Source organism: Eutrema salsugineum, unplaced genomic scaffold (assembly GCF_000478725.1).
Source record: "Eutrema salsugineum unplaced genomic scaffold, Eutsalg1_0 scaffold_13, whole genome shotgun sequence".
In the NCBI taxonomy this organism is placed as follows: domain Eukaryota; kingdom Viridiplantae; phylum Streptophyta; class Magnoliopsida; order Brassicales; family Brassicaceae; genus Eutrema; species Eutrema salsugineum.
In genome coordinates this window covers 596,152-611,268 of record NW_006256885.1, presented here as the reverse complement: position 1 = coordinate 611,268, position 15,117 = coordinate 596,152, and the positions used below count along the sequence as shown (strand labels likewise).

The window sequence follows — 15,117 nt, the reverse complement described above, 5'->3', positions numbered from 1 at the left end:
ACATCATTTTAGCGATGGATATAACGAAGCTCCAGAAGTACCCGTGGGGTATTCATGCGTATGATCACCTGGTCGACAGCGTCATTAAGACACGTGAGAAGCTGAGTCAGATGAAAGGGTATCATTTAGACGGGTTTTCTATAGCTCTTCAGATTTGGGTAATGGAAGCAATCCCAGATTTCGGTACGTTGTTGGCCACAAGAGTTGGGACTGAAGACACTTTTATTCCTCGGTGCACTAAGTGGAAAGAAATTGCTAGAGTGTCATACAATGACATTAGTCAACTGGAAAGCACCTTTAAATCACATGTAAGTAGTCTTATTTACTTTGCAAAAAGTTTATACGTTTGTTTCTAACAAATGACGTTGGTTTTTATCATTTTTTGCTTGTAGCATTTGCTTTTTCCATATATTTCAGCTACCAGGAATTGTGATGTAGTCGACTCGTCAGATTTCTTGCGGCTTGATGAGATGAATGATGGTAGAGTAGATGTCATGAAGAGCCTGATTTCTTAGGAGACGGATTGGAGTGTTCAAATCTGGGAAGTTGAGGATGCCAATATCGTGAATGAATAAACAGATAGCGAGCAAGATAATGCTAATTTGGAGTCCGAGAAAGAGCAAGACGATGAGGCTGTCAATGGTGAAAGTGAGATTGGGATACCAAATGGTGTAGGAAGCTCAGCTTCTGGTTCAGCTCGTGGGAAAAAACGGATTGGTGATTACGCAGCAACAGCACGCAAACAGAAGCTGTTGTGTGAAAGATCAAGGGAAAGCATGAAAGTTCCGGACGACGACATAAAGACTTGGATTCAAAGTATGTTCAATGCTTCGATCACTGCTTTGGAGGAGAGGATTGAGAAAAAAATTGATGAAAAGCTGAACCAAATAGAGAACCAAATCACATTGTCCATGGAGAAGCTGAATAACTCATTCAATGTTGCTGGTATACCCAAAAAAACCAGTGACACATCAACAAGCAATGAAACACCCGTTGTCAACACTTCTCCACCTATACGTAAGTCTCCGCGTGTGAACAATCCAGAGCCTGCAAAAACGGTAAGGAAGACGAGAAACTCTAAAAACTAAATTACTTTTTGTGTTTGTGTGTTATTGTTGTTTTTTTTACTGTGTAATTTCATTTGTAAGAGGGTTGTAACATAAATATGTAAATTATCATCACATAGGTTGGCTTGTAGAATTTTTTCATCACATAAATATGTAATAGGGTTGTAACATAATTGTAATACAACACTTGCACCTCTTAGTTATGTTAATGAATTACATCGCATATATTGGCTTGTAGACTTTTTATTTTTTTCTCCTTTTGATACCAGGCTGTGAATATTGATGGAGAACGCTTGGATTTTGATGATTTATCGTTTAGTCAGATTCCAGAATTGGATTTACGAATGGGTACCCAAGAATTTCTTCAGAAAACAATGGGCCATCTTAGTCAAGATACAGTTGTTGACGGATTATTTCCAACGCAGACATCGATGGGCCTTACCAAAATTTCGAGTCCAAAAACAGTAGGGAAAAAGTCAACCAGAACACCTTTCACGATCCCACATTTGAAAGATTCGAACCCACAAGACTTAGCTGATAATGCATTAGTCTACGTGCCTGATGATTCTTGGGACAATTTTTTTACATGGTCAATGTCTCCCATGTAAGTTGTGTAATTTTTTTGTTTTAAACAGCCAAATTATTTTTGTTCTAAGCTAAAGTTTATCTTCATTTTCCCAATACTTTTTCACACATTTCAGGGATATGCCGTTTGGTCCAGTCACGTTTTCATTTGAATTAGCGCATCACATATTTGGATCAAAAAATTGGCTTCGCACACCTGTAAGTTGTTCAATAAAATTAAGGATATTTGACTTACCAGGTATATAACATAGTAAAGGTTTAATCATTCCGCAGGATATGGATGCAGTCATGTACTTGTTTTGGGAAAACACCATTTTGTGTCGGTGGATACCAGATCGAGTTGCCTTTATGAACTGCCTATTCGCTGAGCAGATCATTGGCGAGTACCGTAAATTCCTGACATGTAAGAGGGGATTCAAACTGAGTGACTGGATCTTACACTACAGAACTGGTGAACTACCATCACATGAAAGAACAAGAAAAACATGGGATATAGATATTGATCGTCTTTACACTCCAATGAACGTCAACAACAATCACTGGATATCATTGTGTATCAACTTCAAGTTGAGAACGATTGAAGTGTTCGATTGTGGAGGTTCGAAACACATTACGAATATAGAAGCATTCGCTGTTATCATCCCAAAGATAGTCAAGGAAGTGCAGGCTCCAAAGAACAAGAAACATCTGAAAGTTGTACCATACTCGGTGTTGTACACTCCAATGAAGCCGAAGATAAACAAGAGTCAAAACGATTGTGGAGTCTACGCATTGAAATTCATTGAGTGCCACTTGTTTGGACATAGCTTCACTATGCTCGACGACGAGAACATTAAGATGGCTCGGTTGAAGATTGTATGTGATCTTTGGCATGCAGCACAGGATCTGGTACTAATCGAACGAATGTCGAGGTATGAACCGACACCAGCAACGGAGAGTGAAATTGTAGAGATTTGAAGGATTTTGTTTTCTTATGGTGAACAATGTTTTCGGTATCTTTTAATTAGATTTAGTTTAGGCCTATGGTCTTGTAGAACATGTCAGAAGATTAATCACCAACCACTGAATGACTAACTTCATTTTATTTGGAAGAAGCTTTGTTTAGTTTGCATTTACCTGTATATAGGCGAGAATTTATAGACTTTAATTGAAACAAAAAAACAAGTCGTTGAATGTGATCACAAAGAAAACCAACAAAACAACTGATGGGAGAGCGTGAAAGAGCACCAATTAAACATCTAAAATATAGTATAAAAAAAAGCACCCAACCACACAAATTTCAGACCAGAAAACAATTTTCTTTACTTTTGCCTCCATCTTCTTCTGGTGATCGACAAGATTGTCGATCTTCTCCATCAAATTCTTTTCTTTTTGAAGAATTTTTTTCATTTCTTGATCAAAGACCTCCTGATTTTCCATGATGACATCAAACTCTTCTAGCCTGGCTTCATTCACCCATTTAAAAACGTGGCCATAGTCACCCTAATACAAAATAAAATTCAATTTTAAAAAGAAACATCTTGAATCCCTAACATAAATCATAAAAATTGTCCAAACTTTTTTAGAAGCAACACATTTGTAAAATTTTCTATTAGGATTCTTTGCAGTAGTTGACATACAAATTATGGTTTTCTCCTTACATACACATTTTCTGGGAATACCCTTCTTTGGTTTGATCGTTGATCCAGTTGAGATGTAACTCATTTTACTATTCAAAACAAATAGATCAAATCAGAGTAATCAATGGAATTTGTGGAGACAGATGAAATCAAAACAGAAAGCATATGTATATACCTTTGATCTTGAGTTAAATCTGATTAACAATGGTTCTGGGGTCGGCGATGAGATAAAAGAGACTGACTATTAGAGATGAATCGCGGGACCTGAATTTAGGGAATTACAGAATTCTGAGATATTTAAAAAAAAAAAAGTTGGCATCAGATGCGAATCGAACACACGAGCGTATAGTAGGAGTGACAGTACGTAACCGGCGGTACTATGCACCTCATTCGATTAATCTCAAAATTTATTTTTATTTATCCTTAACGCATACAGTTTTGTTTTTTTTTTTCATGCTTACGTCGCAGTCAAATTGAAACCGATATTTCTTAACAATTAGCACCCTGCAGTAAACGTTCTGCTGTCATATGACATAACCAAACAGATTTAAATGTCTAAAACCAACAAAGTGTTCATGGATAAAACCAACAAAGTGTCGCAAAAAAAACTCAAACGAGCAAAGAAAACAAAATTCAAACGACCATAAGTGTTGCATCATGCAAACTAAAAAATAAAAGTAGTCTATATTGGTATGTCACATGTCCCTCTCTTGTGACCTGCAACACCACACCGGCTACACTTGTGTTTACTAGATCCTTGAGATCCTTGTGAGGAGCGTATCTTGTCCTCCATCGTTTTGTATCGTCGCTTTTTTCTTCGACCAGCTGCTCTTCGTGTTTCTGGTGGTAGAACTCTGGCGTGTTCCACATCCAACAGAACTTGCCATGAATCCTCAGGAACACCTATTGGATTAATGCATTCCTCGTAAGCCTTTCTCCATGTTGTAGTAGTGTACATGTCATCAGTTAGTGGGTGTAGTTCTTTGTCCACTGAAAAAACTGTTTTAATGGCATGTCTGCAAGGAATTTTCAGCAAGTTGTACTTTCCACAAGAACACGATCTAAGCTCCAAATCAACCAAGCAGTCGATTTTGTCACCTCTAACAAGAAACTGATTCTGGTTAACCGGATAAACAATAAATGTTTTACCCTTTTCAATCCTCCTACCAATTTTTTTCTCAACCTCAATGGTTAAAGGGTCCTTATGCTTTGCGCTTAATCGTCCACGATCGTAAAACCACTTGGTCAACAGTTCTCTGATGTTGTCCAACAAAGGTATTATTGGATACTCTCTAGGTGATCTCAATGCAGCATTCATCGATTCGGCTGGGTTAGTGGTTCTAACATCATATCTGAATCCTGGAAATTTGCAACGAGCCCACTTTTCGACACCAGCTTCAACCAGATAATTTCCAACAAGCGGACTAATATTCTTAATATCGTTGAACTTCCTCTCAAAATCAGCAACTCGATATTCTTTTGATGCCTTTGCAATCAAACCAGTCAAACCCTTTGTCTTGAAAAATGTGACAACGTTATTCAACAAATGGTGGATGCAAATTCCATGTGTAGATTGTGTAAACACTTTAGCTAGTACTTTAAGGACAGAAGTGTTTCGATCAGAAATAAACGCCAACGACTGATCATCTGCGATGACTGTGTTAAGTTGCCTTAGAAACCATTCCCACGACAAGTCGTTCTCTGAATCAACAACACCAAAAGCAATTGGATACAGATTCGAGTTACCATCTAAAGCTGTAGCAACGAGCAGAACTCCCTTGTATTTACCTTTCAGAAAAGTACCAACGTTAACTATAACTCTACGAATAGCTTGGTAGAATCCTCTGATTGATTGCCCAAATGAAATAAATAGATACTTAAATCTATCATCAGAATCAGTTAAGTAGTGAGTATGCGTACCTGGATTGGCTTCTTTCAACATGTGCAAGTATTTTGGAATTTTGCCATAACTTTTTTCTGGAATACCTCTTACAGCATTTTCTGCATACTCTTTGGACTCCCATGCTTGATCGTACGAGATCTCGCAACCATGTTCTGTGCGCATAATCTGTATAATTTCTCTTAGTTTAGGCCTTTCTTTAACACACTCATACTTCTGCATAATCAGATTACCGATTGTCTTAGCTGACGCTGTCCTAGCTATTTTGTTTTTCCTAGATGGCGCACAAGTATGTTCAGCTACATACTTGTTGATTTTAAAATACGTTGACCCTCTAGACACTCTGCGCGAACACGCCAATTACATTCACCATCTTTGCAGCGAATAGACCACCATTTTTTTGTTGATTGTATCACACTGTAGTCAAAGTTATGCTTCATAGCACAGATTTCAAAAGTAGCTTTCAGTTCGCTTTTGTTTCTGAAATTTTGTCCCTTTGTTACTGCTTCAACCATCCAAAACCGACCTCCCTTGTTACTTACTTCTTCAGTATTGCAAATCAGGACATCATATCCAGAGACGACCTCATCTTAGCTTTCACGCAAATTGGTTTTTGAGACATGTTTCCGCTGATCAGTAAAAACTTGTTCTGACTTTCCTATCACAGTGTGATCGACGTCTTCAGCACTATGTGGATAATAGGGCTCTTCATTCAAATCAAATTTTATACCTTGATTCTGTACTTACGATGTAAACGACACACAAAGACGTGTAGACGCATTTTTTTGCATAACCAACGAAATTTTTCAGTTGCCGATCATTTGTGATAATCATCGGTGGAGAGCTTAAGTTGTCAACCAAATTGCTCGGTACATAACTGAACTCGGCACTGTGGTCGACAATTCCAAAGTCCTCTAACACCATAGTTGTTAACTCAGCCAGAGTCGTACTAGATTCCAAAGTTACTAATCGACCTCTTTTTTCTTCATCGACTTCAAAAATCCAATTTTTATTGAGAATCGATCTCCATATACCACAGATAACATAGATATGCACCATAATTGAATAACCAGAATAGAAACACAGAAAACTGTAATTAGGGTAGAAATCTCGTGAAAATAAAATATGTTAAAAACGTGAAAAACAGAAAAGGAAAATAAAATATTTTCAAATATTTAATTTTTGTTGGATAACACCTGATCCTAGATTTTTTCAGATTTTATTAACTGTTTAGTAGAATACGGATTCTATATTCACTAGAACGAAGACAAATAAGTAGAAGTCTAATTCTAGAAAACATAGAATACATAACGATTTCTAGAATACATATTCTAGAATGTGTAGAATATATTATGAATTCTAGATAACGTATTCTACACGATGTTATAGAAAACAAAACAAATAGTAGAATATGTATTCTATACTCGGTAGATCTTATACCATATACTAGAAATCAAATTCTATAAAACTCTAGAAATGTAGAAAACGTTTTCTAGAACATATTAATAAATATATTTTAAATATATGTATTTCCTTAAACGATGTTTTAAAATAATATTCTTTCCTTTTTTAGAATTTATGAAATTTAAATGTATTTATAATTATTTATTTCGAAATATAACAATATTTAATAAGGTCATTTTTGTCCAAAATTGACAAAACTCAAAAAAATACTAAAGGGACAAAGCTTTCTATTTTTTGTCCTATATTTCCAATTTTCCCTAGATAAATTGTTCAAGAATATACGATATGTTGGTTTTGCAGAAAAAAGTACTCTTTACTCATACCTTCATCAACCATCATCCACATAGTTACATGTATTACTAAAAGAAGTTTTTATTGGAATCATTCGAATGCTACTTAAATAATCCAAGCTAAGTCAACTATTTTTAAAAATTTTGTAGTTTCTTACTTCACCTGAATTCCATTGAATACAACGGAGGAGCTGACAGAATTTTGAGTCCACAAACAAAAATGAATAAAAACCACAAGCAAAATCCGATAGAAAGATAAAACCGTAGGCAAACCATAAATCTTAATCTTTTTTTCTTGTATTTTTTTTGCTAAACGTTTAAACATGAACAAGACTTGGATTATCCGATAGATAATGCATAGATTAGTAAGACAATTACAAGTCACACGTGCTTGGTGTTTTCCTTTTGCGTCCTCTACCTTGTTGGATCTGAGCCAAACTTGGAACATAATTCAGAAGAACTGAGCAAGATGATGATATGCTTGTAGAATCTCCACCAATATTATCCCCCTTAATGTGTGTGTTTGTGTATTTGTCTTTGCACAGGATGTGTAAGATGTTGTTGTCTCTCAAATACATTACAACTTCGTTCTGCTTGTCTACCAAAAAAACTCATCACATTATAGTACTTTTTATCTCTATAAAAACCCACTGCTAGGGACTTGCTATGCTCAACTGATCCGGTACTATTTGGCACCCATACTTTGCTATCAGTACATAATAGACAAATCTGCTCTTCTCCAACCACTGATAAAGCCGCATTCACATAAGGAAACGGATGAGGAAGAGGAAGAGACATACTTTGAAATCTCTCTGTTGAAAAATCAAAACTTAGTAAAAACCAAGCATGTGGCGTCCCTGCTTGAGTAGCAACCCACTAAGTAATTCCCTTCACAGATATGCCACGACGATATTCTCCTAAAAACCAGTCAGTAGCCACACCACCAACTCTCCACGAATTAGAGATGAAGTCATAAATCTCGTACTCATTGTTGATTGGTATATCTTGACGATCCACCTCAAGATTTTGTATTTCTTGCACGAAGAATTGTTGTCGTAACCGAGAGCATAGTAGTCGGATTCATTGTAGCTGTCTCTAGGTGTAACCCACCTAGTTCACCGAACATGGATTTCAAACCACGAGTCTATTGTCTTTGGTGGTGCATAGCAATAAACCGTCGCAGTGAAAGACTTCATGTATGTTCACTTGTGAAGAATTAGAAAGGGGAACTTTTAGGTATAATTGAGATGCAACCTTAGCGGATGGAGCAACCTTCTTGTATCCTCACTAATCAAACCTTAGAATGAATCAACATGATAACCAGAGACTCCTCCTTTGGTGCTTTAACCAGAGTGTATCTTTGATCCAGGTTGACCCAGTGATCCGGCAACTCGAAGAACACTCCGAGTCATTATCCGGGTTGGGTTTAAAAACATTGGTTAGTTGTTCAAGAATCTCTCTGTTAACCTAAGCCAGACCACTTATCGGATCAGAAATCAGTAAATAAACTTAAGTCAAGTCAACCATATGACCCGAGGACCGGTTAACTATGTAAACCTATTTCTTACGGTCTTAGTTAGACCATAAAGAGGGATCAATGGCGAAAGCTTTAGTATGGTGTCCACTAAAATAGGAGTGGGTTCGCTGGCTGATACATTCAAACCCCATTTCTTAGGGCATTAATTACTGTACATCTCTGTCCAAAAAAACACACACATATCATATTGTTATACGCATCACTATTGTTAAAAAATCCTTGTAAGTATTAATTATTAAATATGAATTTAGAGACAAAAAGATATAGCCTATAGCACATCGCATTATGCAGTCACTTTAAGCTATGGTTTCTTATTTCTTAGTCCTAAATTTGTGGATTTGCTATAAAGAAAACAGCTATAATTCATCAGTCCTTAAGGTTATCAATAACGTCGAGATTTTATGGACTAAAGAAGGTTCGTTGGTTCATTTGGTGAGAGAGAAAGAACATGATGCTTTATAAAAAAAATAAAGAAACACGTTATAACACTTTCATATTACCTTCTCTATCTATTTTTCTATAGTTTTTTTATGAGAAAAACAAAAACAAAAAACTGGCAAGTTAACTTTTTCTAAAATCCAATGCTATTGAAATATAAAATACGGACACAAACAAGAAAATCTTAAACCTGAAACGATTGGAAAGTTCCTAAAGAAACACATGTAAACGAGACTTGGATAGATTAGTGTGACAATGCCAAGTCACTTGTTCCGTGCTTTCCTTTTGCGTCCTCCAAGAGGTGCACCTAGTTGGATTTGAGCCAAACTTGGAACGTAATTCAAAAGAACTGAGGAAGAAGATAGGCATGTAGAATCGTCACCAAGATACTCCTCTAGTATGTGTTTGTTTCCTCTCACACTTCAAATACATTACAACTTTGTTCTGTTCGTCTTCCAAGAAACTCATCCCCTTACAAAAATCACATATATATATCTGATCTCTCTCATAGTTTCTTTCCACTGCTAGGGATTTGTTCCATGATCCGGTTAAAGTTGTCACCCATACTTGTAAACCTGATGGATATTCCTCCTCATCTATCAAATTCTTCTTGTCAAAGCCAGTACTTAACAGACTAAGTCACTAAGGTGTGCTCTTCTCTACCCACTGATAAAGCCGATATACTATGCGGAAAAGGATGAGGAATAGATAGACTTTGAAACATCTCGGTTGAATAATCAAAAGTTAGTAAGAAATCATGATGTGGACGCCCTGCTTGAGTAGCTACCCAATAAGTATTCCCCTCAAAGATATGCCACAACGATATAGTGCTAAAAACCAATCAGTAGCCACACCAAGAACTCTCCACGAATTAGAGGTAAAATCATAAATCTCGTACTCGTTCTTGATTGGTATATCTTGACGATCCACCCTCAAAATTATATATTGCTTGCAGGAAGATTTGCTGTCATAACGGAGAGCATAGTAGTCAGATTCTTTATATAACAGTCTCTAGGTTTAACCCACGTGGTTTCCCCTAAACATGGATTCCAAACCACGAGTCTATTGTCCTCGGTGGTGCATAGCAATAGGCCGTCGCAGTGAAATACGTTACATATATAGACTTGTGAAGAACTAGAAAAGGGATCTTTAAGGTAGAACTGAGGTTCTACCTTAAGAGATGGAGCAATCTTGTTGCCGTGAAATGCACGGAAGTCCATCCTCACTAAGCAAATCTAGAATCAATCAAACTTATAACCAGAGACTCCTCCTTTAGTGCTTTATCAGAATGTATCTTAGCAAAGCTCTCAGATTTCAATAGAGCATTCCATTGTTTCGATGTTGAGCGCAATCGTGCTACAGTTTTAGCCGGAATCCTAGAGAGTATCTCTTCTGCCACATCCACCGGAAGGCTTCTCCAGTACTCCATAGCTACTGTGTGATTATATAACTTTTGCGAATCAAGAATCTCTAAGCGATGGAGAGAGAGAGGGAGAGATGGAGAGAGAGAGGGAGAGATGGAGAGGGAGAGAGAGAGAGAGAGAGAGAGAGAGAGAGAGAGAGAGAGATTCACGTTCAGGAAAATTGAAAATTGAGACAAGAAAGACAATTTAACATTTTTGCACGAATAAGTATATCTAATAGTGCAATTACGATATTGCAAAAGTTCCTAAAAACAACAAGAATTTTAGGCAATGGGTGAAGGGGTGAAAAGAATGTCAAATATCTTGAATATACAATATGTCACTTAAAGTATCCATCAATTTTCTCCTCTAAGATGTTGTTTCAAAAGCACTCAATAAGCTTGCAAAACCTTTTTCACCACTTGTCATGGAAACACCACAAAGAAAAAGAGAGAGAATAAACTTACTCACTTGGCATGAATTATAGCATTGTGGCAGAGAGGAAGAGTCTGCACCATCGCCATGTCTCTAGCCCTTCAATTTCCTAATCGAAGAACTTAAAGTCAGTGAAAATTCAGGAATTTCAATTACTTGACCCCGAAGTAACCTATAATATAATTGTAGTTACATAATCATCAGCCACATATCTTTAATTACATACCTCACAAAAAACGGACAGTGATTTATTGAACCATTCGCTATTTAAATCCAAGCTAAGTAAATATAAGTTTTCTAGGGATTTATGATATCGGCTATGTCTTACTTAGTCTGCATTTAATCAAAGACAAATGAGTAGGGGTCGATTCCCTTAGAATATTTGAGTCTACAAAAGAAAAACCTAACAGAGATATATACATCGCCAATTAATGGTCGACATGGTTGTATATGCTTCTCAGATATCAAATTTTAACATTATCTCTAGAAAATCCATGTACCTCTAGTTTGAGTCTAACAATTATTATTTAAATTGATTGAATGCATATATACATACGATTTAGTATTATGTTGGAATTCGAAGGTGCAAAGAGCAGATGTAGAATCTCTGTTTAATACAGAGAACCAGAAACAGAGAAGATAAACACAGAAGAAACAGAGAACCAAACGGATGCAGAGTCTCTGTTTCAAAGAACTTGTCGTTGACATCTCGTGTATACAATTGTTATTTGTGGTAATCTTTGTACAATAATATTCACGAGTGGCTTTCGTGAGGCCGAATCTCTTTTAGAAAAATCTTATCGGCCACAAAGTTGAGACCTACTGCTGCAGCGTGCTATACAAGTAACTACAAGGATTATGCTTGAGAAATTGTATAAAGAGACACATACTTCTACTATATATAATTTAAAGTTTGTCAATTGATGATAAATTCTATATATTAAATGAAAATGTAGTTTAATGAAAAAAATTGTAGGTGTTTTAAATTGATTGGTTTTAAAAAAAAATCTTTACTTATGTCAATGATGACATTTATTCCACGTCAAATGTGACATGGTAAATATGTTCATGTGGACAATTTTGATTGGTTTCTGTTTAATGAGAAAAATATAATCAAATTAATTATCTATATACTTATTTGTGTAGTGATTTGCTTACGTGTCGTGCTCACAGCGAGTTTCACAACCTCTCGCTTACGTGTCAGCTCCAGAATTAGTTTCGGCTGTAAAAAGATATTTTTATCCTATTTACCGATTATGTGTCATTTTTTGATTGGTTATTATCTTTTGATGTGTCAAAATAACTTAAAACAAACCGGTATAAATTATTATGGTTTAATGTCTAATTTTGCTGTAAAAATAAACCGTTTTTGAAATTATATATAACCGAATTTTATAAAATAACTAACCAAAAACGTTTTTACATAAAAAAAATTCATAAAACGTTTTTCTTAAATGTTTACCATTTTTTATGTTAACAAAATGCTTCTAAGGGTGTCCACATAGGATTTAAAAAGGCAATTTTATTGGTGCATATCAGCAATCAGAATTAAGGAAAGTTTACAAATTTTAATATTATTACTGAATAAGGAAATTAAGAAGATTTACAAATTCTAATTATTGCTGAATATAAAAATTCTATATAAATTTTTTATTGGTTCACCTCAATATTGAAAATTAATTTTTTTTTTTCAAATTCCATTATTATTTTTAAAAATTAATAAAGATAAAGAAATTATATATAAAATTTTTGTTAATAATAAAAAACTAAAATAAATAATATTAAAATAGAAAATTTAAAATTTAAATTAGATGTATACACATATATTTAGAGATTCTTATATTAGTATCCAAATTTTTGTCACATAACTATAATAATTTTTAAGTTTTTTTCTGTGTGTACAACGATTTCAAATTAAAAAATAAAACAAAAAAATAGAGTTAGCTTTCACAAAAAAATGAGTCATTAAAACGTAAAATAACCAACTTGGCTAAACTATAAGATTAACTATTAGCTAAATTACAAAGAATATAATGAAATAAAATATAAACAAAGCCATTACAAGCTGCTTTAATATCGAAAAAAGAGACCGAAAAATAAGCTTGGCCACCGAATTTGAGAAGAATGATAAATTTCAAGCAATCCGAGAAACATGTCAAGTGATTGATACTCGACACTTTTAAAAAAAAAAGCACTGAAAATAGAGAAAGAGGTTCCGTCATTAAGACGAAGGAGATTAAGGTATTTGAGGAAGATTTTTGAAATAACATGGCATCTGATACGGTTTTAACAACCTAACGTTAAGCACAAAGGTAACAATTAGCTGACCAAGAAGCATCCAAATACATTCGGTAAGCCTCAAAAACAAGGAGACCAGACCAAAATCATGACACTTTTAAAAAACGAAGCACTGAAAATAGAGAAAAAAAATTTGTCATTAAGCCGAAGATTAAGGTATCCGAGGAAGATTTTTGAAATAACATTGCATCTGATGGGGTTGTAACAACCTAACATTAACTAATAAGATAACAATTAGTTGACCAAACAGCATGCGAATATATTCGGTAAGCCTAAAAACAAGGAGAGACCATAATCACTTGCCTCGTGTGGGATCTTCCAGCTTTGATTTCTAAATCTATTATTAAAAAAAAAATAAAAGCTATATGTCTCTAAGAATGTTCACATATGATGTAAAAGTTCAATTTGATTGATCTACATCAATATTTAAAATTAAAAAAATTTTCAAAATTTAAAATTATATGGTTAACAAAAATATGTTTATAGAAAAATAAATATAGAAGCTATATGCCTCTAAAGACATCCACATAAGATTTAAAAATTCAATTTTATTAGTGAACATCAATAACTAAAATTAAAAAAAAAATCTAAATTATAAAATTACATTGTTAATACAAAACAATATAGAAAAAATTGTTAATTAAAACTATTCTATTATGAATAAAAATTCAAGCTATGTTATTTTCAAGGCATCCACATCAGCATTTAAAAATTAAATTTTATTTGTATATATCAAAATTGTAAATTTAAAAAAATTTCCTAATTCTATTAAGAAAGTAAATTAAAAAATAAAAAATCTCTAATAAAAAAAACATGATATTAAAATCTTCATTATTATTGTTTAAATTATAAATTTAATTTATTATCTATAAAACTATATATTACTTATACAAGTTTATGTTACTTGTTTTAAGGCTTTTCATGTAGAATTTTAAATAACTAATAATTATAATTTATATTAATTTTTTCAGATATGCAAAACATATTTCCACATAATCTCATGTAATATATTATACAAAAATGATTGAAAAACTTATATTTTGTATATTCGGCTTGGAATTGCAATAGATTAATGTAGAAGTTTTTAGTTTTGAGGATTTCAATTTGTAATACATTTATATCTGTATACATATAAAATATTATATATGTATACATATAAAATATAAAATACATTTATATATGTATACATATATGTATACATATAAAATATTGGTAATAAATTATATGTATACATATAAAATATTTTAATATGTATAATTTAAATAATTTAAATTCATACATACTAGTAAAAGTTGAAGCTAAATGCTTCTAAGGGTGTCCACATAAGATTTAAAAGGGTAATTTTATTGGTCCACATCAGCAATCGAAATTAAAGAAAATTTACAAATTTTAATATTATTACTGAACAAGAAAATTAAGAAGATTTATAAATTCTAATATTATTGCTGAATAAAGAAATTATGTATAATTTTTTTATTGGTCCACCTCAACATCAAAAATTTAAAAGTTTCCAAATTCTATTATTGTTTTTAAAATTAGTAAAGATAAAAAATTATATACAAACTTTATTTTAATAATAAAAATTAAAATAAATAATATTAGAAAATAAATTTTAAATTTAAATTAGCTGTATACACACATATTTAGAGACTTTTACATTAGCATCCAAATTTACTATAATAAATTTTAAGTTTTTTTCTATGTGTGCATTTATTTCAAAAAAAACAAAAATAGAGTTTTAACAAAAAAATCCATTCATAGTTTTCATATTCTTATTATTAATAGAATTTTAACAAAAAAAAATAGAGTTAAATTTCACTAAAATATGAGTCATTACAACGTAAGAAAACAAACTTGACTAATCTATATGTTTAACTATAATAAAAAAATATATACATAAAACCATTACAAGCCGCTTTAAAATTGAAAAAGAGACCGTAAAATATCCAAAGCTTAGCCACCGAATTTGAGAAAAATGATAAATTTCAAGCAATCCGAAAAATATATCAAGTGATTGATACTCGACATTTTTGAAAAACGAAGCACTGAAAATAGAGAAAGAGGTTTCATCATTAAAACGA

At 33.3% G+C, this 15,117-nt stretch overlaps 2 protein-coding genes and 1 pseudogene across 2 annotated transcripts; all 3 read right to left on the bottom strand.

Annotated features, from left to right (window-relative positions):
• Positions 1-3,953: 3,953 nt before the first annotated feature.
• LOC112088854 lies at positions 3,954-5,393 on the bottom strand. The gene has a single exon (XM_024159169.1). It carries the CDS (start codon positions 5,391-5,393, stop codon positions 3,954-3,956), a length of 1,440 nt encoding a protein of 479 aa, XP_024014937.1.
• Positions 5,394-7,299: 1,906 nt separating this feature from the next.
• Positions 7,300-8,593, bottom strand: LOC112088853 (annotated as a pseudogene).
• A 941-nt stretch (positions 8,594-9,534) lies between these two features.
• Positions 9,535-10,329, bottom strand: LOC18023351 (putative F-box protein At3g23260). Its single transcript, XM_024159167.1, is given in 4 exon segments — positions 9,535-9,707; positions 9,710-9,902; positions 9,905-10,134; positions 10,137-10,329. Coding segments are annotated over 4 exon segments (789 nt in total).
• Positions 10,330-15,117: the final 4,788 nt, after the last annotated feature.